This window comes from Trematomus bernacchii, unplaced genomic scaffold (genome assembly GCF_902827165.1).
Source record: "Trematomus bernacchii unplaced genomic scaffold, fTreBer1.1, whole genome shotgun sequence".
Lineage (NCBI taxonomy): Eukaryota > Metazoa > Chordata > Actinopteri > Perciformes > Nototheniidae > Trematomus > Trematomus bernacchii.
The window spans coordinates 11,398,311-11,424,789 of record NW_022988043.1 but is presented as its reverse complement, the minus strand read 5'-3'; the positions used below and the strand labels follow the sequence as shown (position 1 = coordinate 11,424,789).

The window sequence follows — 26,479 nt, the reverse complement described above, 5'->3', positions numbered from 1 at the left end:
ACTTGTGATAGTTGCCTGCAGGAAAGCAGTCTTTGAAGGATAACCTATCGGTTTGAGTAAGTCCCTTTATCAGCTTCTATTTCTGTTTTGGCTTTTTCAAACATGGCTGAAAGGCAAAATCGTCTCAAGTAAACATTTCCTGTTCTTAAACAGGAAGAGATTATTAGTATTATTTGATATTATTGAATTTAGTTAATAATAATTAAATTTTCTCAGACTTTTGGATCCTGAGGCAGCTGCAAGAGCCAGACTTTACAAAAAAAAAACCTCAGCTCTAGATGAGACATTGAGAGTTGACAGCGCAGGTCATTTAACTTTCTTTTACGATACTGATCTGCTGTCGGAGTGTATCCAACAAACCTGCATCTGTTACATCTGGCATTGCTGTTAACCTCTGCAAGAATGGTAGAACTGACTTAGATTTCCCGAATCACGTACATACTTCAGGACCATTGAGCCACAGCAGGACTTTTTATCACAAAGATCTTGAATATGGCATGTTAACTGCGTGCACACTGTTGCCTTGGACCTCTGCTATAGCACCCTTGAGAAGGGCACTTAACCTGAATGTCTCGGCACTAACACAATTGCAAAAATGACTATAGGAAACATAAAGGGTAGGGATTCAATGATGAGAATGCTCCATGGAAGATAAATCCCTGCCAGTTACTGGTACATGTCAGCATGCTGCGTACTGTAAGTGTCCGTGACATTGTAGGTTATACTTAAGGGTCACTATAAAATACAATCCTGCACTGTGTACATCTAAAAGCTGGACTGCTCGGCACATTGATAGATAAGCAGAGCCAATCTGGATTGAACTGTCTATACTAGGGCTGCACGATATTGGAAAAAACTGACATTGCGATTTCTTCCCCCCTGCGATATATATTGCGATATGAAAACATACAGGAATTGAAGAAAAGACAGTTTTTTCCCCGCAAACCATCCTTTCTTGAACTTTAATGCTATACAATTGGTATTTTTTAAACTATATTTAACCGGATGAAGGATTTTAGTCACGGACGTCTGGATCTTAAGTTATCAGAGCAACAAGCTGAGCTAGCTCGGTTAGCAGCGCCGAACTGCCTTTAATCACCGGGTCCATTTGATTGTGATTGGTGGTTTGCTGTGCATGCAGAGCCTGCATGTCACTCACTCAAGTACCCCTGACATGAGAGCTGCGCAAGTTTTCCTTTTGTAGCAAGCAGCAAAATAATTGTAACATGACGTGTTTGAGTTAATTTGCCTACTTAATATCGCAAGTCCTAAAAAAAAAGAAAATAATTGCACGTCCTGCGATGTGAATATCGTGCATGCGCATATCGCGATTATCGTCACGACGCGATATATCGTGCAGCCCTAGTCTATACTAGAGATGTGAAATTGAGTTCGATTTGTCTTTTTACTTTCCCTGTTTGGATACCAAACCTGTTGCGCAGTGCATGCTGGGATGGCAGCAGCTCCAACTATAAGCTTGAATATAAGTAATATAAGCGGGTTAAGAAATACAAAGTAATTCCTCTGTAACTTCAGTTAAATGATTGTACTTATTTTAAAACAGCTTTTTGCAAATGTGTTGTTTAACAAGACAGGTATTTGTATATACTGTACTTGTATATAGACTCTTCTTGCACTATTTCTATTATATTATTATTTACATTTTTGTACATCTCAAAACATTCTCTTGCACAATTTTGTATTAGTTTTATGTCCTAGATATTCATGTTTCACTGTTGGAGGAGCCTGTGACTTAAGTTGTTCATTGCCAGATCTACACTGTAGTTACTGTTTTTTTCTTTTCCTTATGCCCCTGCCTCCCTGGTGTGTTTAGTTGATCCGGGGCCCAGAGCAGAGCAGGGCTCGGCTGGCAGCAGACGGCGGCCAAAGCTCTTTTTATTCTGCCAGGATATCCTCTTGACCTGACATGATGCCAACAGTGACCATCACTTGTAGTAATCGTTCATGGGTCAGGGGGCGACTGGATGCACGTGCCATGCATGCCCATCCTCTGTCTTAAGCTGCATGAAGCAGGCTGGCCAGGGCTGGAGTTTAAGATTAGCCACTCCCTGTAGGCTCAAAATGATTTATCTTTAATGAAGTGACATTTCCTCCAAACTCATTTTCCAAAAAGTAATGGAGGAATTGTCTCTTTTCATCAATATGTCAAAAGATGGAAAAACTGTATCCAGTCAAGAGGAAGTTTTAGTCTGTGTTTTATTTTGGGTCCTGTTCCACAAATAGCCTCGATACTGATTTCCAAAAGCAGTTAAAGCAATTTCTTTCCCATCATCAATCAGTTGAAAATCCAATCATAATACATATTTCTGGAAAAATAACTGTAATATATTTGTCTTAAATCTACTAAAACGTTTGTATCAGATAGATGGCGATCCGGACGGCCAGTTAAAAGTATATAAATATATATATTACCGTAATATGACTTTTTTTAAGAAGAGTTGTGGCTTATTGGAAAGGAAGGTGTGATCTAGTGTCACTATGGGTATATGCATATTACCAGTTTGGTATGGTACAGTGTGCTAGGAAGAAGATAAGAGAACATTTACAAACTTACTTTTTTTTTTTTCATGTTAATTAGCATTTCTCAAAATAGAATTATACAGTTATAATGTCATAAGTATTACATATAAAATCCAGTCCATTCATGTTTTCAGTCATTGCTCTGTCCTCTGTGCGCTGTAACTCATGCTGCCTGTAACCAAAGAACTCCTGAGTGTTATGGCTCTCCAGCACAGAGCCCACTGGTGGCTATCGTGACTGGATTCCAGCAGCAGGAATGCATTTGATACAGACACAGGTGATTAAAGATTTTTCGACACTCTTATGCATGTATAAGCAGCTTTCTCCCATGCACAAGGCGACCTAGAAGAAGCTAGACTGGGTGACCCAGTGGTCATCCTCGGAGCCATCTGGCAACCCATGTCTTGTGTGGCTTACCCTTCCCACTGCCTCACGCAATTCCTTAAGCAAGCATAAGTGTGCTTAGAGGACTTAATCTCAGAGAAACTGGTTTGGGCCCTCACCGTGGACTGCCAGGGTAGGTTCACCGGCTCTCAGGTCATGGGGTTCCTTCAGTCATGTAACACTTAGGCAGCGTTTTTTGGCGACTTACCCCGCCCGACTGTTGTGTGAGTAAAATCTCTGGATTGTATTTGCCCTTTCAATGAAATGCAGCCTGTATGAAGGTGTTTATACCAATTAAGTATTATTACAGGGGTGATTCTTGGGTGTCTCGGACTCCTCGTGCACAATTGTTATACTACACTGAAACGTAATAAGCCATCTGGTTTGTGGCAGTTGTCTAATCTTACGACGGGTGGAAGACATTTGCCCAACTGGAGATGCCCCTGGGCGTGTTCTGTTGGGCCCACCAGGCGAGGAAGTGAGAGAAGCTTGAGCCTGTCTGCACTTGCTCAGAGGTCACTGCTGGCCGTTTGACTGTCTGCCTGTGCAGGGGCCAGAGTCATCCAGAAGAGGGCCTTGGCTACAGGCGGACAAGTGAGCCAGCCAGCCAGACAGGCAGCCAGCCGCATCGTCTGCAGTCTAGGTCTGGGGCTAGAGCATGGACCAGGGCAGCTCGAGTTACCCAGACAGATTTGTTAACACTGTTTGGGTCCGCTCGGCTTTCTAGCCAGGCCTCTGAGCCAAACGCGACTGAGGTGACTTAATCTGTCATTAAACTCACATTACACCCGGACAGAGACTCGGCTCAGGGGCAGAGACAGTGCTCGCTCTCCCTATCACTGGCATGGCTGGCTGGATTTGAGCAGACACAAAGAATACCCCCCCCCCCTCCTCCTCCCCCCCCTCCTCCTCCTCCTCCTCCTCCTCCTCCTCCTCCTCCTCCTCCTCCTCCTCCTCCTCTCTATCCTCTTCATGCCACACACCATGGCACAGCTAGACAGCACAGCACGGTCTAGACAAAAGCAATTTCACTTGAAGTTGAAAAGTCATTTCCCTGTGTGACGGGCACCTGTGTGTGATTGCTGCAGTTTCCGGGGGGGGGCACGTGTATTTGAATTGGAAGAATATCAATTCAGAATACTGATTACTACAACACTGTTGATTTAAACAATTGTTAATGAATCAATCTTTGTTTGAAATTTGCAGAACTGCTATTTGAAACCTAAACAGATTGTGAGAAAAGTCATACTGGATTTGGATGTATTTATGATATTGGTATTACTGGTGAATGTTCCCTTTCTAGCCTGTCAGCTTTAATTATTGAAAACCAGATTATTACAAATATAAAAACAAAGAAAAAAATCATACTTTATAGTATATGTACTGATTATTTTCAAGGCTTTCATATTTTGACAAGCAAAGAAAATGCCCTTCCACTTCTGTCACATTTTGAAAGAGTTTTGAATACAAAGTATATCCATAAACTGTGATGGCCAAACATAGATTATTTCTGTTACTTTATCATTATGAGAGACACATTTCTTTTGACCAAATCTGCCAATCTGAACATGAATCTGACTGCATGAGTATACATGGTGGGGAAATGTGGTTTTACTGCATCAGTGACATTCGTAGCTTTTCATTTCTTTCCTAGCGCTGCCGACAGTACACATGTGTCCGTGGCTATCAGACAAACAGGAGGAGATGGCTGAACTTCGTCCTCATCGGGCAAACTAAATTGCTTCCATTACTCTCCGCTTGGAAATGTCAGAAACCCTAACAACCTGCTGTACCTCGAGTGGAGGTCTAAGACATTGTTTCCCTCAGTTGATATTTGTTTTTACGTAGCAGCTGGTTCTGGTTCTCCCTCCCAAACTCACCACACCCCCACTGTTATGAGCAGCCAAAGCCAACATAGGAACTTTATAATCAACTGTTACCAAAAGCACAGCCAAGCCACATTTTTCCCAGAGAATACGATTTTTTTTGTTATTAATGTTACTGTATTTGTTTGTCAACTTTGGTTGCACCCTGGATGCAAAGCTGTGTTTGGGCAGTTTCGTGGCTGTGTCCTAATGTGTTTCATACGCAGAAACCACTGTGCAGGGAAAGCCTATTGATGTGAGGATACACAGGGCGCTTTCATTTTTCTTTTCTTATGTTCTGGGCCTCAGAGGACAAGGAGTGTGGCCTCTGAATACTGTAATGCAACATTTGAACCGGAGCTTTCCTTACACTGTGGTCCAAATAAAATGACTAAATGATCATTCTGGTCTTCTCTCTTGCTTAGCTTGATCGTAACCTGAGCATAGTCTAAAATCATCACAATGCTTTACCATGGAGTGAAAAAAATCAGCAGGACTTTCTCCTACATGTGTGGAGGGGTTCTAATTATTGAAATGACCCGGTGCTGTTTGCATTACAAGACCTGCAAACTGTAGGTCTTTAATGATACATGGTTTGAGACTAGTGTTTTATCTGTTCATGTAAAAATCTAAATAAAATGTATTCAAACTTGAATTAAGAATGTTTTATATTGAAAAGATGATGCCCTTGTGATCAAACAGGATCTCTAGTTCCTACTGAATGTTTTGACTGACCACACTGTGTTTCTGCCGACAGGTGAAGAAGTACTTTGAGCTGGAGCCGCTGGCCAGAGGGAAGCGCTGGGTCCTGGAGGGAAGCTCCACCGACAACCTGGAAGCAGTGAAGGAAAGCTTCGGTCAGTTCATTAGCCTGTTGGAGGACAAAGACATAGAGCCGGCAAGGATATGATGCTAAAGTTGCTAATGCTATGGACATTAGCGGCTAACAACAAAGTAACAAAACATCCTGCTGGTGCCCATGTACACACACTCATGCACAGATAACATGCACACACAGTCAAATACAGCAGATGTTGGCCTCTCTCTTTGAAATGTGTTACGTATGTTATCCTCCCTTCACTGTGCTCTCACTTTTCAAATCGGAAGAGTGTGTACGCACAAGTCAGCCACCACAGCCTGACAGAGGAGAGCTGCCATTAAACCCACGCAATGTAAAGCGGTTTGTCAAGAAAAATCATTGGACTTTGCCAGCAATGGAAATCTTGTTTACTACTGTCTGTGCCATTGTGATTTAACCAATGGCATGTGGGACACATGGCATTCCTTCAGTCATCATAGGACACACTTACACACACACACACACACACACACACACACACTGTCACTCACAGAGTGGAGCCCAGGTTGTCTGTAGATATGTTTAACATCCGTAATTACTTTACAGGATGTTTAGGTGGGCTTGTTGATGTTCTTTCCACTGAGAAGTGCTGTATGGCTGTCAAGTGTGCTTCTCTGTTAGACTCGGTGACAACGACTGTCGTCGTGTGATTGTGAGTCCGGAGCCTTGTGTTATGTACGGTAGTTACATATTGGTGTGCTGCACCGTCTCTGAATATCTAATCTGAATAGTGTAGTCTGTGTATCTCATGGAGTAATATGTACATGCAAACGAGCATATTGCTGTGCAGCCATACACAAGTACTACTAATCATGTGACTCAGTAAGTGCTATAGGTTACTTTATGGAGACTATTATAAGAAAGCGGAAACAAGTCTGAATGCTTTTTATAATTGTGCAACTTAGGATATATTTTATTGCTCTGTATGTTAACCTTGTAGAGCTACGTTCAGATTTTTTATACATCATACCACGCTTATAAATTATGCCGAATCAAAGACCAAATAATAAAAAACAACCACGATGATTAACCTGGCTGGACGTAGCCACACGGTAGAGAATGTGATGGATTTAGTGTCATTTCAGTGTTCAGAAAATATCATATTTGTTTTAATTTTTCTACACTTCAACTGTATTTTTTTTCCTTTTTGATTTGACATGCCTCTCAACACTGTGTAGCGACTCCAGTCCCCATCAGGGTGGAATACAAACTCTATCAATCAGCCACAGCAACAGCTGCCTCTGACAAGTCCCTGTCCGACACCCTAATGCCTTCCAACTGTCTGTGAAGACCCCTCCCTGTCTGCTGTTTATCGCGGACCCCCGCCCCGCCTCATCCCAAACCATATCAACCAACACCACCCCCCACCCCTGCTCCGCACCCTGTCCCCATTACTGCTTGCCTCGGTGGGGTTTCTATCCCCACATGCCATGTTCAGCCCCCTGCCCTCGTGTGGACTCCACACCTTAATATGAGTCGTATTCATTGTGCCATAGGTGTGTGTCTGTACCCAACATGTGCTGCGGTAACGTCCACACCTACTCTACATGTGCTTTGTGCTTCTGTTGTTGTTTTGTTCAGTATTTTGCCAGGTTTTTAGAGGTTGAATCACTTTTTGTACCTGACGTGAGATCTGCTCGGTAGATTTCTACAATCTGGATGGTTCGGTGCATTTGATCGCTTGAATGCAAAATGAATCTGTCGTCGGACCTTGCTTATCATCTCTTCACACTTAGGTTTTTAAAATATTCACTGCAGTCTGTTTTATTTTTTTTTCAATCATGCTTTTTGTCTCAAATGGCAATTAAAGTTTTAAAAATTCCAATATTGTCTTAGTTTTTTATTGACCATGTTTGATTGTTTAAATGTTGTAGTAGTATATATATGTTAGATATTTCTCATCTGTGTCATATTTAAGGCCCTAGTGTATTTATTTGTAATGTGTAACCCCACAACAGGGGTATGGTTGGCAGGTTCAGGGTTTGTTAAACAGTATTAAAATGTTATTTAGTATGTTGTGTTATTACTCCGCTGTGTAGCCCATGTTTCTAGCAGTGTATCTGTTGGTGAAAGTTGTTTTTTAACCTTATGTCTGTATTAAGTAAATATTGGTACAATATAACATTTGTACTTGATGCATCAGTATGTATGATGAGCTGAATATTCGCCTGTGTTTCTGGAAACATTTTCTTTACAATGTCTCTGATTCATGATTTAAGGTGACCTGTGGAAATGTGAGACACTGGGAGATAATCGGGGAAATGCAGAAGAGCCAGCTAAGGTCGAGCCAAAGTTGAAAAAAAAAAAAAGCAGTCAAAGTGGAGCAGCTGAAGAAAGTTTTGAGTGGAAAGTTAACCGAGTGAGACAGGAGTTCCTAATAAATATACTCTACTCTGTGCTACCTCTGCCTCCCCTTTTCTTCTCCTTTTGCCGTCCTTCCCTCTCTTTCAAATTAACCGTGTGGCTTTAATACAATGTGTGTCATGCAGGTTGCCCTGGCGACTCTTTGATCCTGTTTTCCAGTCTCTGCCTCTGGGGCAGACGTGCTTCTCTTCAGTCTGCTGCACACCGGCTCTGGAGGCTGCTGCAGCCCTGAGACCCACCATGGGCTGCTGCGCTCGCTCCCCCCTCTCTCTTCCTGTCGCTCTCACTTTCTCTCTGTTTTTTGAGTCCTCTTTATCTCTCTCAGGTTCTCTCCATCTCTCTCTCACTCGCTCTGCTTCCCTTTGGTCACGCCACAGCCGCCATCCCTCAGCATGGGCATGCAGGATGCCCAGGGGAAGGATAGAGGCCAGGACCTCAGCGAAGCAGCCCTCCTGGGAGAGAGAAAGAGAGACAGGGTATTTCTCTCTTGTCCACTCCTCCTCAATCTCTACGCTCAGTTTTATTCCCCTGAAAAAGATGCAGCTGGTCCTCTCCTCCCACACTGAACCTTTACCTGTGCTTCCTGTTGAATTTCTCCTGTCTGGCTGTTCGTTTTCTAACCTTTGTTGGCAGCAGACCCTCAGTGTGGCTTACAGAAAATAAGCTGCAAAGTTATATTATCATTGTCGGGTTGTAACACAGTAAAGACTTCATTAATCAATCTGTACTTTACCAAGCAACGATAACGCAGGCACATGTTTACTGTGATGGATACAGTTACTCAAGAAACCTTCAAGTCTCTGCAAGCACATTTACATAATTCAGTAACATGAATGGTAATTAACGGGTGCCTGGAGGGGAGGAAAAACACTTTGAGAAATCTGACAAACTATGGCAAGCCTAATTGTTGGCAGTCCTATAAAGTGAAGGTGTGATTTGTAACAAAAAAGGTGAAACATGCAGAAATGCCAGAGGGCTGCTTTAAGATTCTGGATGTAAAGAATGAGAATGAATGAACCCGAATGCCTCCCAAAATCAAATGTAACTTACCACAATGAGCATTTGTGTTTTGATTATCTGACATAAAAAGCCATGCATTCACATCATGTCTTTGCATGAAGCACCTGGTTACACCGAGAACAGTCAGTGAGACCGCAGGAAATATTCTATCGGGAGGGGTTTACATCTGAAAATGGGCTGAATATCAACATTCATGATCTTACAGTGTGGGGAATAGACTGAATGAAACCATGTGGGCTTTAAAAAAATATTACCCTCATATTTTTATATTTTTCAGCACCACCTCAGCATGACTCCTGAAACGGTAAAGAACATGTGTCATGCTTAAAACAAAACATGTCTTTAACAGAAATAAAACATCAACAGGATCAAATTGAATATAGATGTACAGATGTGTTAGTATTAAATAATCATCGCTGCGGGTTTGAATGTGCAGAATACAAATCAGTCGATGTCATAGCATTCTTTTTAAACTGACAAGAAGATTATTCAGAAAACAAGAGTCATAGGAACGACTTTCATGTTGTATTGGCTCCTTTGGTTGGGAGTCATTCATGTAAAGGTGTTGATTATTGATAGATATAGATATATGTATAGATAGATAGATAGATATATATATATATATAGATAGATACATTATAGGGGCAATAGTGAGCCACATACAATACCACAACCTACCAGAAGTATAAACAATAGTGGTCACACACAACAAAATGAACCCTGTGAGCTTTGTGAAATGCAAATGCGCGACCCGACGGGGAACCTCACTTTCGTTTACAAGATAAACAGAATGCGTGTTTTCTTAAACCCAGCGAAGAATGCCCCTTTCTCTCTGTCTTCTGTCTTCTCCCCTCTCCTGTCCCGTGTGTGTGGCAGCGTCTCTGCTGATAAGGGCTGCCAGGAGGTGGAACAGATGTTGCCCTGACATCCATCTGGGCCTCGTACCCCTGCTCTGCCTCCCACAGCCGATGCTCCACTCAGGACACCCCGCATTCCCGGACCCTCACAGCGAGGGGGCTTCTCCCACACACACACAAAAAAAAGGCTCCCCTCCTCCAGCGGTGACACAGCACTAAGATCTGCTTTCATTTAGGTTACATGTGTGTACGTCAGTTATCAGCCGAGACCCCTGGGTTCATTAGAGGTGTTTCCTCTTCGTTTCAACACTCCTGTCCTCATGACTCTCTCTCACACACCCCTTTGAAAAACAAACACAAATGACGGAAATGCATCGACATGATGTAAGCTGGCGAGGAAATGTTCCCTGGACCAAATAATCATTTCCAGATATCTGAGATGATGATTTTATAAGAGTCTCAAGATGTGCAGCATTTTTGACAATTTGACTGGCCTCACTCAACATACTTTTAATTTTCTCCAATTGATCTGCAAATTGCTAGTTCTGTTTGTGCGGAAGGTCTGAGCCCAAGATGTGAGGTTTGTGTTCACCTCATGTGGTCATTTTATTTTTAATTGATGGAAGAACAGCTGTTATTTCAATGGCCAAACTATGTTGATGCAAAACAGTTATGGACTTTCAGCTCAAGCCAACATTCAGATGTTTCAAATTTGAATATTTTTTAAAACACATACATTGTTGCATACATACATTTCATCCAATAATATAAAACGTTTTTATTTTAACTTGAGTAACATTGAAAGGCAAGACTTTTACTTTACACATTTTACGTTGAGGTATTCCTACTTTTTCTTTCACCACTGTTAAGGGGTAGAAATATTCGTTTTTAAAACACTCATAAAACTCAATCAACTCTAATGAAATACATGTAAATGATATTCAAACCTTTGCCTGATATTCACTTGTTTTCCTCACTTAAAGCAAGCAAAACTGTCTCACTCTTTGCTTTACATTCATTTTAAATATTGCGTTGTTAACAGTGTTGTTAGTAAAGATATTCTTTGATTTGCCAACCACTCACAGGTGTTTTTTTGTTTTCACCGGCTCTGTGTTTTCAGATGTGCAGCAGGAGATTCTTCAGCTCTGACGTCCCTGCAGAGGATCCCTCCTGTCGGGCATGTGATCCGGCAGGTTTTGGTTGAGTTGTAAAACTAATGAGCGGCTCAACCTGATAGAATCTTAACGAGTTACACCATGCCAAGCAGTGAGTGAGTGCACTTTGAGGCAACATGCCACATTCATTATACTATAGGATCCACACATTGTCTGACACTTGCCCTGCATACTTTTTCAGGTCATTATATCTCATGTAAAGATCACTAGTAAATTAAATTAGTCTGTAATTTAATCAGAAGTGGGAATGGAGGATATTGGACATCTGCCACAGTCATTTCTTTCCAATCAATCCTATTTGGACAAGGAAAGCTTTATTCACTCATGTCTGGGATGGTAGCTCAGACGCTCTCATCATCACTTAACGTTAGATTTGTCTTGACATAAGAATGTTAAAACCCTCCCAAATGTTTCTATTTCTGGATCAGATTTGGGCTGCAGAAACTTGTGATCTCTGCCTTCCCAAACTTTATTCACCGCCTCAGATTTATTAACCAGGTCTCAGTGGATTTAAGAAAAACTCCCTATAACTGAACCCCAGCAGGTAAATCTTAATCAATGGGAAGTTTCACTGAGGCCAATTTCTTTTTCTGGTACTACTGTACATCTGAGCAATAAAAACTTGTAACACTATTTATTCAACTTTAACGCAGGTGATCACCGGTGTAAAAAATAAAAATGCTGCACTCTGACTTCTACAAAAAACGTTCTAAACCGAGTGAATGTTTCTACCTCCAAGCAGTGGTTGAAGAAAAAGTAGGAAACCTCAACATAAAATTCCCCATTACAAGTCAAAGTCTTGCATTTAAATGTTACTCAACTGAAAGTACATAAGTGTTATATTATTGGATTACATTAAATGGTGCATTACTCTATCTGTGACATTTGATCAGAGGTGGAAAAAGTACTCAGATCTTGTACTTGATTAAAAGTAAAAGTGCTATAGTGTAGGAATACTCTGTTACAAAAGTCCTGCATTCAAAATGTTACTCGCGCAAAATTACAAAAGTATTAGCATCAAAATATACTAAAAGCACCAAAAGTAAAAGTGCTCATTATGCAGAATAATATATATGATATGTTTTGAGTATAATTATTGCTGCATTTAAGTTTAAGTTTGTATCAAAGCTGGAAAAGGTGCAGCTAGTTTGAATGACTTTGTATACTACAGGGTAGCTTGTGGATTTACTCCAGGTGGAACTAAAGTCTGATTTGATTATATTTTACAATATTAATTTAAGTCTGTGAAGTAACTAAAGGTATTGAATACATGTAGTGGGTTAAAATTACATGATTTACAAAGTACATAAAGTATATATGTAGCAAATAATAGAAATACTCAAGTAAAGTGCAAGTTCCTCAAAAAGTACAGTACTTGAGTAAATGTACTGAGTTACTTTATACCACTGCATTTTATGTTGTAGCGTTTAAGTAAAAAACTACTTAATTTGCTGTTTGGTAGTTTATTACATCAAATGGCATCTAGTTACTATATCTGTGTACTACATAGCCAGAGTTCATATTAGTCCTTTGAATTGTGGTGGTATAAACTGGCATTAAATCGAAAAACGTAAGTAACTTTTTGTGAATTGAAAATGAGATAACATTTATAAGATCCTCGTAGGTATCCTTAAAGGTTTGGATTTTGAAGGACTTAAACTTTTGCCCTGGAAAAATGTAGGAAACCATGCTGTGCAATTCTCCTCCGCTCCTTTGTGGCCACCTAAAACGCCTCTTGTTTTTTCTGTGTGTTTGAATGCCACGTCTGTTGGGTGACTTCCGTGGGATTCCAGCAGGCTTGTCACTCACATTGTTTGTCCTGGGGACGAGATCTGTGTGAGTCCTGTTTCTCTTCCTCTCTCCTCGGCCTGAGTGCTGATGGAGACCCGCATCCCAGGTGGCCCTCACATCAAAACAAGGGGGATCGCGGCTCTTGGTTTTCAGACAAACATCACTCACTTTCTTTGTTGTCTGAGGGACAGGGGGCACGGCGGTTTATCTCCAGAGGATCTCCCCCGCTATCGCCTTCCACCGGCCCACCGCCCCATCCCACAGGAGCCGCTAAAAGCAAATGTCAGTCAAGGAGAAGGCGTTGCATTCCTCCAAGAGGTCAATTAGTGGTGGCCACTAAAGGATCTGTTGTATTTTTAAGAAGAAGGCTATTTAAAAATCTTCTTTTTAAGATGTTCAAATCCAGTTACAGATTTATTTCCCTCCTACTCTGTTTTAAATCCCCTTGTATGATGACACCATCGTCACGTTGCAGTCCATGTTTTGAAGATAACTGCCCTGCATACCTACCACACTCGGCCCAGTGTAGTCTACTGAGTTATATGACGCTGAGCCTGATTCACGACGTGCCACATATAAACCTGTTGCTCTCTCAGGCTGGTGAGGGGCTTCCAGTAGCAGCTCGCGGTGCAGCGGCCCCTGCCCCATCTGTGCAGGTGATTCCTGCCCCGTCCCCTCCAGGCCCTCGTGAGCACCGTGTCTAGGGGACTTTTATGAGCGTGACCTTAACATGCCCGTCTCGAGTGGTCTAGACTCAGCGCTCCGTTTACTAGAATCCCCATCCCACTGATGGCTATCAGACTTTTCACTTTTTTACTGGTGATGCTCTCTTGTCATAACTCTTTGAAGACGGACAGGCGTGACGCTCTGACCATCCTGTTTGTGGACTTGGTAGAATTTGACTGTCACGGCTCAGAAAAACAGGGAAAAACAAATTGGAGGGCTCTGTCAGGCACTGCCTCTCTACGGGAGAGTCAGATCCACATGTGCAGAGTACAGCTGTGGTTTGGCTGCTCCCGAGAAGGTGCCCAGGCTTTCCTGAAGTGCTTCAAATATCAACACAAATAACTTGTTTCAGACATGAGCTCAAATTAAACCAGAGTTGTGCCCCAAGTATTCTCACAAAAGTGGATAAATTGACTGATTCACCTTCTTTAATCAAAGTTATCCTACGCCTTCTGTTAACTCCCGTACCAATCCTTTGTAAGAAGCCACAGGTAATTATTGAGTCGCTATTATGTAGTTAATATTTAATTGTTGTCTATAAATGTGGCCGTTTTATAGATGGTTAGGTGTTTTGGTGTGCTGCGTGGCGTGGAGCCAAACACCGTAGGTGGATTAGCTCATTGAATCCAAACAGAGAGAGCAGCTCCAGTGACGACACTATGTGGGCAGCTTGCAGCTCTCAAAATACAAACGTTCCGTGTGAAAGAGAAAAAAAGGAGAAAAAGTGAGTCTTTCACAGGAACAATCTAGTAAACACGGTGGCTGCGTAGAGAGAGAACACCTGTGTTTTACCAAAGTTTTGGCAGAGAGCAAATGATCACTGCCGGGTGCCATATTTGGTTGAGTCCAAATGTATTGTGGCCCTAACAGCGATGACGAAACGCCCTCTGACTCAGGCAGGAAGTCGGTCACCAATAACATCCGAGTGAACAGCAGAAAGAGGAGAAGCTGCTCAGCGTGGGGCTGAGATGATTCAGCGCTGCAGGCTGAAAGCACACACTCAGGTTAGATAGTGGGAATAAGCTTAGAGCTGAAGCCAGAAATAGTGTTTAAGGTGTTGAGGATTAGGGTTAAATGTCAGAAAGGTCAAGTCAGAGACCAGTTTAGATTGGCTTAGAGGGGTCAGCTGCAATTGGCAGCTAGAGTCTTTCTATACGTTTACAGTCACCGTGTAACGCAGTGTGCTCAACATTTAATGTTGGCAAACCTGGCCCTGCCTACTCTTAATGAGTAAATGTGCAAAAAATCTCGAATAGCTGCTTTTTGTTAGGGTTGAGGATATAAGACATTTCATGAATCTGAAACATTTATTTTAACTCAATGCAAAGAGCAGAATAAACCCCACACTAAAAAGCACATTTATAAAAATGAACACTCTCCACGTTTGGTTATTAAATGTTTTTTGGTCAATTTCAGAGATATGAATGGTCTCCAGTCCCGTGTTCTGGTCTCACATGGTGCTCCTTCTGAGCCAAAACATCCTCTTACTGTATGTGATTAGCCAATAGGAGAAACTTGGAAGAATGCAATATGTTGTGTAAATGTTTAATGTAAGCCTAAAAATACACTTTGTTGGTTTTCAATGTGTTATTTTACCAAAATCTTCAATCCAATCCCATAGAAATATGTTCAGAATACATTTTGATGTCCTAAAATTCCGAATATTTATTTAATTCTTAAATATCATCTTAAATTACAACTATTAATCTGTACATATGCACCAATCAAAGTTAATAAAATATATTCAGGTACCTTTTATTAAGTGTTTATCAGCCTCAATAATCTGCATCATCAGTACTGTGTGGGGTTTCATCAGATCTGATAAACATTGGCCACCAAATGTCATCAGAATTACATTTATTGCTAAATCTAAATTTCTGGCATTTATGTTACCGGTTACCATCTTAATCCTGCCCACTTGTTGAGTGAGAAAACAAGAGTTAAGGGCCTTTAATTTCCCCTTAAGGTTGAGAGAAATCATCTCATCCCACGCTGTCTGACACCAACGCATTTAGATTATGTCTCCAGATACAGAAGTTATAGAAAGTATATTTTATACACTGATACTTAATGACCTTATCCCAACTGTTGCACATCAAAAGATATTCTGGATGTCTTGCGCATTTGTTTTTACCTATTTACTCAACAATACCCTAATATTGCAATACAATTGGATAAAAATACTATTGAATGTACTGTAACTAAAATAAATAAAATAACTGTAAATTAGCTCCACCTACACTAACTACAGTAGAATATTGCAATGTATCAGTAATATTTATACACTAATATCATACATAATAATTCTTATGAACCCAAGGGGGCATTATAATACATTATGAGTAGTTTAAGTACATGTTGCTAATTATGCTAACATACATTTACCTGAGGAGTATTTTTCTTTTATGCATCTGAATATGTGTTGATTCGATGATTTGTTTTAGTAGATTCAAACGTTTTCTTGGAATAATTTAGTTACATAAATATTCGCAGGTTATTTTGATAACTCATATAATGGATTCATACTTGAAACAGTCAATAACAAACTCAAATGTGTTAAGAATGTGAAAAAAACGTACACAACAAACATTCAAAATTCCAAAATGAATGTAATACTTTTGTTGTTTTTTCTCGTTTCAGAAAGTTCTGTCTCTCGTGTTGCTGCTCTGCGGACAGCCCCCCCATCCCCATCCCCCCTCACCCCTCTGAATCTGCGTGGTTCACATACACAAGATTAAGTAGCAAATGTGACATCCAAGACCAATCGGGCCACCCAAGAGAACCGCAACCAGCGGAGAGGCTGTCAGAGCCCCCTTTTGCAACATTAATCTTCAAGCCTCTCCTGCACTGCCAACTCACATCTCCTTCAAACAGGACAGGGAGGTAAAAAACTGAACTTTTCCCTCCCTGAAGGTTTTCTCCTCTCCATCAATTAACTCTTTGGGGGACAATTCATCGTCACCCGCCATGTGCCAGACAACTTCAAACACTGGCAAAATGAATTACTTTTCCAGGCATCTTTGGAAAACTTGCCTATAATTTGGCAACAAGGAGATTAGTGTGGACATAAGTTCAATTCCTAATCGACCCAAAGGCCTCCACAAAGACATGTGAGGCAGAAATCACACTAAGAATTCTGCTTTAAAGTGATTTATGCCAGAGAAAACTACATTTAACCTGTCTGTCGAGGGCTGTGGAGGAGACATTTCCCCTGGTCTGTTCCAGCCATTAACAAGATGTTAACATTCAGCAGTGGAATTCATCTCAAACGTCAGAGGGCTGCTAAAATAGACATCCAGGGATCAGCACGCTAACTGAGCGCTCCACCACGGCTAACCCTTTTGTCTTCTCTGCTGACCAATAGCATCTTTGATCTCTTTCAGGAGGACATCTCTATGGTGTGTGTGTGTGTGTGTGTGTGTGTGTGTGTGTGTGTGTGTGTGTGTGTGTGTGTGTGTGTGTGTGTGTGTGTGTGTGTGTGTGTGTGTGTGTGTGTGTGTGTGTGTGTGTGTGTGTGTGTGTGTGTGTGTGTGTGTGTGTGTGTGTGTGTGTGTGTGTGTGTGTGTGTGTGTGTGTGTGTGTGTGTGTGGTGGGGGTTATCCTGACCTATGGGTGGATGGGGTGTCACGTCCAACCTGATAGCAGTGTGAATGGGAAAACAAAAAAGATGAATCCAGCGATTGATAACTAGCGGAACATGGGTGTGTTTTGCTGTGGATGCCTTCAGTCCCAGGAGAGGGCCTTCCTAACCCCAACCTTTCTTCTGCCTGAGACCTGAGAAGCAGAGGGGGACGTTGCGCCTTCTAACAGTGTTCCTTTGAAGAGAGCCACGCTGAAATCCAGCAGCATGCCTCAAATACTTTCTGCCAGAGTTTAGTGAGACATGGCTGGAACCTTAAATCTGTAGGACTACATCTGCTTTTAAGGATAAGTCTGGTGGTAATTCATATTTCTCTCTCGGTCGATAAAGTTCATGAGAAGACCTGATGCAACCAACAAGTTTCGTTTCAAGTTGCCAACGCTGAATACATCATAAACCTCAATGCTGTAGACGATGTTGTCCCAAAAAGATTTCAGATGAGCAACACTGGTGCATGTTCCTTCATTACAATGACCAAAGCAAACACTGTTGTTTATTTTAAATCCACATTCACTTTCCTGCTGCAGTACATACTCACTAGAGCACCAAATGTGTATTCATCCGCAGCTGAAAATAATCCCAAACAAATGCACTTTTTACTCCTGTTAAAGGTGGGGTAGGTAATTTTGGAGCAACCAGCTCGAGTGCGCTAGAATTTGAAAATACACAACCGGAGAAAATCTGCCACTTCCTTACAGAGCCCCTCCTCCAACACACACAAACGCGCACATGACCAATGAGGGCACGAGATAAGTTTGTGCACAGATGGAAGGCTGACAGGCAGGTAGGCCATCCAGTTATTTTAGCCGGGCCGGCTAAAATGATTGGTCGTGCTTTTTACAGTACTACGGCTTCCATAGATGACATTTTTTTATGGATTCTTTGTCAAAGCACTTCAGATATTCATTGCTATCGGGATGTTAAGAGCATTCCATGGAATATAACAAAAAGTGTATCTCGAGCCGGTTTCTCAAACTTACCTACCCCACCTTTAAGTAATATTTTATAAATATTTTTCTCTTACTGATATTCTGAACAAACTGTGCTGTTGTATTAGCTGTAAAATGTCTTTACTGTAGGGTATTTTTATTGTTTGTACAGCACTTTGGCTCGACCAAAAATCATTTATAAATGTGCTTTATAAATAAAACTTGATTTGATTTGATAAAAAAAAAACACTACAGTGCTGTTTCCTGATATTTTTCTTAAAACTGAAATGTACATCAGTGACCCACTTCTTAAAGATGTATGTATTGAGTAGGAATAACTGATGATGAGAAACAAACAGCAACACCAGGAATCGCTAAAGACGGACTGACACATGGTTGGTTTTAGTCTTTTATTGGTTTTTGAGCCACAAGAAAAATATTAATATTAATAAAATGTTAATTTCACTTTTAGCTTTGAAGATTATTTTGTTATTTTTACCAAGGACTTGAGAAATATGCCTCTAATATTTCTACCATCACTCCAACACAGCAGAGGTTCATACATTATGTTTGCTGTTTCATCAAAAGACTATTTGAAAAGAAAAAACGTATCTCTTTAAAAAACGATGTCCCTATTATTGAGGATAATCCCTTTAATGTTTGGCACTTTTCGATATGAAATGTCTTGTTTCTGGTCAAATCTATTTAGAAACTGCTTAGGCCTAAAATAATCAGACAGTAGTGTCTGTCTTTGGCTTATCTATATAAATTAGCATCATCATCACATTGAAAATCATCCAAAAAGCCATAAATTGGTCCTTTGATGTGTTGCTGGTGAAGGCCTGGTACACAGATATTCAGGTAAGAGGGTACCATGATGCTAACAGTGTGGCAAAACACGTGATAGTAAGAAAATGTGTACTTTAACTCATCATATTGAATGAATTCAGAGAACCTTCTGAGATATTACTTTTAGGAAACTTCAGTACACGAATATAAAAAATGTAAGGGTTTATAATAAAACCCTTACATGAAATCTGATAACATATCATTGCTTAACTGTTGTTGTTGTCTCACTGTACGGAGGGTAATAAATGATGCAAGAATAATAAACAGTACACTTTAGGTAAACAGGTTATTTTCAGCATTGCTTGCTATGAGCTTTTGTTTGGATAACTAGAAGTCATCATCAATCTGAGACTGTGCCCTTCAAAACAAGCGGGTCCCACTGTGTGCTGAAAACACACACACACACACACACACACACACACACACAGGGAGCAAGTATTTGGCTGCAGACGAGCAGGGTTGCGTGCCTCATGGCTGGGTTGGAGAGTTCAGTGTGAGTGGCCTCAGACAGCAGTGGTCAGGTCATGGTGGGCCACGGTGTGCGTGTGTGAAGGTGTGTGTGTTGTTGAGAGCCATACGTTCAGACTAAAACGTTCACATCAGGTCTTGTGTCCAGCTGCTGAGTCAAAGCAGGACGCACGGCTCGATGATGTTCTGTGCGCTTTCCAACAGAGTATTTTATTTAATGACTGGAGGCTGAACTCTCTTTAGCACTGAAACAACAACTCATGGCAGATTAAAACTTCTTCCCCAATTGAAAAAACCATTTGTAAACACAGAGGTCTTACTGGAATTCCTTTGCTCAATGTCTGTTTTTTACTCTTTTCATTTAAGAGAATACTTTTTAAACCTTTAGCGTCTGTGAGCCACATTTTCCTGTCAGCACTATAACATGTAACTGCATGATGTATGATGATGAATGAAGTGTAACACAGATTGTGGTTTGCTCCAGCATACACACTGCTTTTATTATATCAACTGGCGGGGCCAATTATTACTTAACAAAACATAAATAAACTATGACACTGTTAGTGACTCAAAACACCATTAAACATTAGTATGAGGAGCATGTGGCAGTGGCTCAGTCGGTAGGGGCTTGGACTGGGAGCCGTAGGGTCGCTGGTTCAAGTCCCCGACCAGACCTAAATATGGAGTGTGGACTTCTACTTGGAGAGGTCCCAGTTCACCTCCTGCCCTGCCGTGGTGCCCTTGAGCAAGGCACCGGACACCCCCCTTCCCCCCCACTCCCATTGCTCCCCGGGCGCTGTACAATAGCTGCCCACTGCTCCTAGTACTAGACTCCTTGTACTAGGATGGGTTAAAAGCAGAGGCCAAATTTCACTGTGTGTGCTGTGTGCTCTGCATGTGTGACCATTACGGGCCGTCTCCACGGCAGCGTTAAAAAAATCTTGGAGGTGGGCGTATCTGAAGCTTGGGGATTTTTTTGCGATCAACCAATCACATGAATCTCCCGCCCGCGACATACGAAGCCAAAAAGCCCGAAGTAAACTGGATATAAACTCCCCAAAACAGGCGAAAACATACCACTGTCTCTGCCACCTCCCTCCATGCCTGGCTCCTCCGGTTTATATCCCGGTAGGTCTGGTCATAAAGCACCGGGTGATTGATTCGCTACCGCTAATTTCTCCTCCATGTTTTGGAATATGAGGAAATGATCTGCGGTATGTCTCTCCCAGCCAGTGGCGGCCGGTCCATAGGGGCGCTAGGGGCGCCGCCCCACCTCTTCCCATATTGAAAAAAAATAAAAATAATAATAATTAAAATTAAAATTAAAAAAAAAAAATATGTTTAAAAAAAAATATATGTTTTTATTTTTATTTTTAATGAACAAGGTAAATATTATATAATTGGTATCAGTAAAATGTATAATCTACAATAAAATCTCGTTTAAAATTGTGTTACGATGTCTAAAGTTACTGATAAGTCACATGTTTCCTGCCTGGCCTTGCCCATGCACCTTCTCTCGTCTGGGCGCTAAGAGAGGAGCCTTCAACCAGTGCAGCATCAGCCACTAGCAGCTGACTGTTGCTATCTGTAACGTGTAAACTATGCCGCGAAAATATAATTTCAGCCAATCAGCGTCGTCAAAGATGACGGTCACCAGGCGCCAATGTCAGCGCCCAGTGCAGTCTGTGAGTAGTTTGGACAGTGACTCGTATCCGGTTGACGCAGTAGTTGATGAGGATGGCTTCGTGTGCAGGTGGAGTCTCCGGACCTCGGTCCCCGGCTAATTCTGTTCAAGAGCTAATCTCCAATCCTTTCGAAAGGAGAAGTTTGGCAGATAAATTGTTGCTTAAAGACCTTGCACCGGACCAACCCGATTTGAATATATCGCAGCAATCTCGTGAAAAAGACAACATTTATACACGAGGCTTCACAAGTAGCTGGTACACAAGAAAGGCTTGGCTAGCTGGATGCAAACAGGTAAATGCTGTCTTTTGTTTCCCATGCTTGGATATCACTTTATATGTAGAGAGGAGGTTTCCCATGGTTGTTAGAAGTTTATTAATAAGTGGGCATTTATCACAGAAGTGATTGTTCTGTCTCCACGTTTGTTGCATTGTCTGTGATGTATTTTCCAACGGTTATAGCTCCTGTTCTGTCCCAGCAACACTACACGGTTTGCAGCTCCACCACATTTTTGGTTTATCTTCGGTGTCGCTTAAAATCTGCTTCCCATCGGACTAAAACCTCCACGTAATCTGAAGACAGATACTTGAAGTTATTTAAACCTTTTGCAAACTTTATGTTCTTTCTTGCTCTAGCCTTGCCAGTTACATTGTACATAACACATATATTATCATTATGCTAACTGGTTGTTCGTGTTAGACGATGTAGCTTTTTCATTTCTGAGTTATTGCTATATGTAAATAAGCCTGTTTGTAAATAATCCTCAGAGAAACAAAGAAAAAAACACAATTTATGACATTTTGTGCTGTGGTTATTTTTTTTAAATTGCATTTATTCACAGTTCAGTTTGAAATGCTGTAGTGACTTGTATTGAACCACTTAAATATTTATAATTAATGCTACTGAAAAGATGCTATTAATTTTATATCTCACATGCAGTTCACTGTAAAGCTACTTGGTGAAGGTGTTGGTTCATAAAACATGAACAGTTTTAAGAAAGAAAAAAACAGACCAGTTCTGAGAACACAAATTCCTGGTAAAGTAGTAGATGTTGAGGTTGATAAATAATATTTTCCACACTGAAGATTATGGAGGTATTGATCAGTCTTCTCATATTTTTAAGCCTCGATTTCTCCTTTCCCCCCCCCTCTAACATCACCAGAAGTCATCATTTAAGGGGTCATTTCTCGAAAACAATTTCCGGGGGGAAACCCCCCGGACCCCCCGGGTAGGTCACTTACGGTACGTCAAGAGCCCCACCAAAAAAAAAGACCACCGGCCGCCACTGCTCCCAGCATACACGCCGTTTGATTGGCTAGAGCTTGAACTGTCAGATTTGCGTACACGGGATTTGATTGGCTGACGCTTCCTCCTCAGCTTCAAAAGTTGAACATTGTTCAACTTTGGATCTTGAAAATCCTGAGAATCTCCGCTCGCCTGCCCACAATGCATTTCGGCGAAAGCGAAAAAAAGTGACGTCACCCCATTCAAAGTGAATGGGCAGAAGCGTTTCAAGATTTTTTAACGCTGCCGTGGAGACGGCCCGTTAAAGAGGGTTTCATCCCTCCCTATTCTATTCTATGTGTCATTACAGTGTCACTACAGTGTAGTTTTCACTCAGCAAATAGACAATCTATGGGCCTTGTGTAAATATATCTAACATGCTGTCCTCTTCTGTCCTGTTCAACACGTTGATTATCTTGCAGGATACTTACAATTTCCACCTGCATTCAGTGAAAGTTAATGGGATTTAGTTTAATCTTGTATTTTTATATTTTTAAATCTCTATTCCAAGTCACTGTTCAGGTTACAGTGCTTTCACACCCAGAGCTGAATCAATTTTTTCCAATTTAAAAGCCAAAGTGGCATTGATTCTAACAAGTGTGGCAAAAAGTTGAACTTTGACCCCACAAACACCAATGGGACTCTGAAATTGACAATATAGGTTTTAGTTATGGCGTTGACAATTTAGCTGGAGGAGGGAAAGTACATGTTGTGCAGAGGTGGGAGAAGTACTCAGATATTGTACTTGATTAAAAGTTGAAGTCATGTCATTGTTTGTTTCTTTCACTCAAGTAAAAGTACAAAAGTATTAGCATCAAAATATACTTAAAGTACCAAAATTAAAGGTTCTAATTATTCAGATTGGTCCATTTCAGAATAATATATAATATATGTTTAATAATTGATGCATTAAAGTGTTATCAAAGCTGGTAAAGGTGCAGCTAGTTTTAATGACTTTGTATACTGCAGGGTAGTAACTAATGTCTTATTTAAAGGTGGGGTATGTAATTTATTTCAGAAACACTTTTTGTTATATTCCATGGAATGCTCTTAACATCCCGATAGCAATGAATATATTAAATGCTTTGACAATAAATACATTAAAAAATTTCATTTGTGGAAGGTAGCGCTGTAAAAAGCACGACCAATCATTTTAGCCGGCCCGGCTAAAATAACTGGATGGCCTACCTGCCTGTCAGCCTTCCATCTCGTGCACAAACTTATCTCGTGGCCTCATTGGTCATGTGCGCGTTCGTGTGTGTTGGAGGAGGGGCTCTGTAAGGAAGTCTGAAGGAAGAGGCAGATTTTTTTCGGCTGCGTAGTTTCAAATTCTAGCGCACTCAAGCTGGTTTCTCCAAAATGACATACCCCACCTTTAAGTATTGATTATATTTAACATCTTTAATCCAAATCTGCAAATTAACTAAAGGTACAAAATATTTGTAATGGAGTAGAAGTACTAAAAGAAATTGCAAATACTCAAGTAAAGTACAAGTAGGCCTATTACAATATTGTACTTAAAGGTAGGGTAGATAAGAATGGAGAAACCAGCTCGAGTGCGCTAGAATTTGAAAGTACGCAGCCGAAATAAATCTGCCCCTTCCTTCAGACTTCCTTACAGGGCCCCTCCTCCAACACACACGAACGTGCACATGACCAATCAGGGCACGAGATAAGTTTGTGCATGAGATGGAAGGCTGACAGGCAGGTAGGCCATCCAATTATTAATAATTGGTCGTGCTTTTTACAGCGCCACGGCTTCCACAGATGATTTTTTTTTTAATGTATTTATTGTCAAAGCATGTATTAGCCGCGTTCACACCGGAGTACTTTTCACCGTACTTTTCTCGTTTAGTTCCGTTAGTACCCTTTATGTCGCGTTCACATCAAAAAGAGCACTTAATCTCGGGAACTTTTACCCCCATTTTTAGTGCCTGCTGAGAGGTGGTACTATCCTGGGGGAAAAAAGTGCCCCAGTTCTGGTTGGCTGGGCGAATTGCAAACCACGCCTCGTACAACTCTGAAATGTTTTGTAGAGCCGCCATTTTATTATCCTCGCATTAGCATTATTAGCATTCGCCCAGCGCACAAATGCAGAGAGACTAACTTATGGCAACACAAAAGAAAACATGGGAGCGGTGGAGATGAGGAGGTGTCGGCGTTCTGGCGATTTACTCGGAAGGCTTCAGTAGAAGCTGCTGGGACTCCCAGCAGCTTCTACTGAAGCCTTCCGAGTAAAAATAAAGCCAGTCCCCAACTCCGGGGACTCCGGGTGGCAGTATACGCCGTGAAGTTGTTTGCTGCCTGCCAGTAAACCCAAAGCAGAAGAAGACGAAGTGACGTCAGCGGCTCATTTGCGTAATCTTCCCTCAGGGAAAAGTACTCCGGTATGAACGCGATCTGTACTAAATGCCCTGGGGTATAAGTGCCGGGGCTCTGAGTGCCGGCACTAAATACGGCAAAGTACTTGGTGTGAACGCGGCTAATGTATTCATTGCTATCGGGATGTTAAAGGTGGGGTAGGTAAGTTTGAGAAACCGGCTCGAGATACACTTTTTGTTGTATTCCATGGAATGCTCTTAACATCCCGATAGCAATGAATATCTTAAGTGCTTTGACAAAAAATCCATAAAAAAATGTCATCTGTGGAAGCCGTAATACTGTAAAAAGCACGACCAATCATTTTAGCCGGCCCAGCTAAAATAACTGGATGGCCTACCTGCCTGTCAGCCTTCTATCTGTGCACACATTTATCTTGTGCCCTCATTGGTCATGTGCACGTTCGTGTGGGTTGGAGGAGGGGCTCTGTAAGGAAGTGGCAGATTTTTTCCGGCTGTGTATTTTCAAATTCTAGCGCACTTGAGCTGGTTTCTCCAACATTACCTACCCCACCTCTCAGAGCATTCCATGGAATATAACAAAAAGTGTTTCTGAAGTGAATTACCTACCCTACCTTTAAGTACAGTAGGTAGGCTACTTGAGTAAAGATACCAAGGTACTTTACACGACTGATTTGGTGTATCACGGTTGAAACCTTAATCTGTAATCTGATTGTATTGGGATTTGATTATACTCTCAAATGAGTCTCATGTCAGTCATCCTCCTGAGCGTCTGGATTCATGTAGCCCTTTCTGTTTGACGTTGCGCACGTGAAACTACTACTACTAGTGGAAGTTTTCAATTGAAATATTATTATTTGTATCTAAAACTTCTCATAGCAAGGACTTCACTGTGGATGATCCAATATAACTTTGATTTTGGAATAAGATGTCACAGTTTAAGATTGTTCAATGTGAGCGTCACACCCATAGTGATATCTAAACCTCCGGGTAAAATAGATCAAAACTATCTGTATAATGCAATTGTTGGGTGATTCACATAAACCCCTTAACGTGTGATGATACTGAACTCATGATTAAACTCAACTTGTTTGTATGGCTATCAAACCATTAATGTAGTAGCCTATTGGGTTTACTTCAGGCCGATGTTTGTTTCGCTGACGGTTGCGAGTCCTGATGGTTTGAACAATGCCACCGCGCCGCTCTCATCTCACATAGCCTACATTACGGTGCTTATGGCCCAAGACGGGCGGAATGCTTTCAACTTTTATGATACAAAGTTGTGCCAAGAGCGTTTTTTCCCCGCTGCTTCTCTCCGAGGGGATTTCAAAGGGAATGGCAACACATGCTGTCATTCATGCCCTGCCTTTCAGATGGACCATTACACTCATATCAGATCGGTGCGTCTGATGTGCCGAGTGACAGAACAAAAATAAATAGCGAGCGCAAGTCTGTGAAAGATGTGCATTGCAGTGCGTTAATTAACGCAGGGCTAAACCAATTAGGCGCCCATGATTGCTGTGTGAATATCAGTGCAGTCACGCAGTTTGGGACTGGGCGCAGAGTAACGCCACTGTTTACGGAACACAAAGAGCGTCAACAAGCGCTGGCACTGCCGAGCGAGGCTAGCTGAGCAGCACACAATATGGATTTTTAAATGTCAAAGATTTAAATTTTATCTCAATAGGGAGATAATCTTAGTTTA

The 26,479-nt window shown here is 41.4% G+C and overlaps 1 protein-coding gene across 2 annotated transcripts in view; it reads left to right on the top strand.

The window, feature by feature from the left end:
- The window catches only part of arl15a (ADP-ribosylation factor-like 15a), a 109,139-nt gene extending 101,665 nt beyond the window's left edge, over positions 1-7,474 (top strand). For both annotated transcript variants that reach the window (XM_034117813.1, XM_034117812.1), the window contains exon 5: positions 5,548-7,474. In XM_034117813.1, coding sequence (XP_033973704.1) covers positions 5,548-5,700 — 153 coding nt within the window. In that variant the 3' untranslated portion in view covers positions 5,701-7,474. The remainder of the gene's footprint in view (positions 1-5,547) is intronic.
- The last annotated feature ends 19,005 nt before the right edge of the window (positions 7,475-26,479 follow it).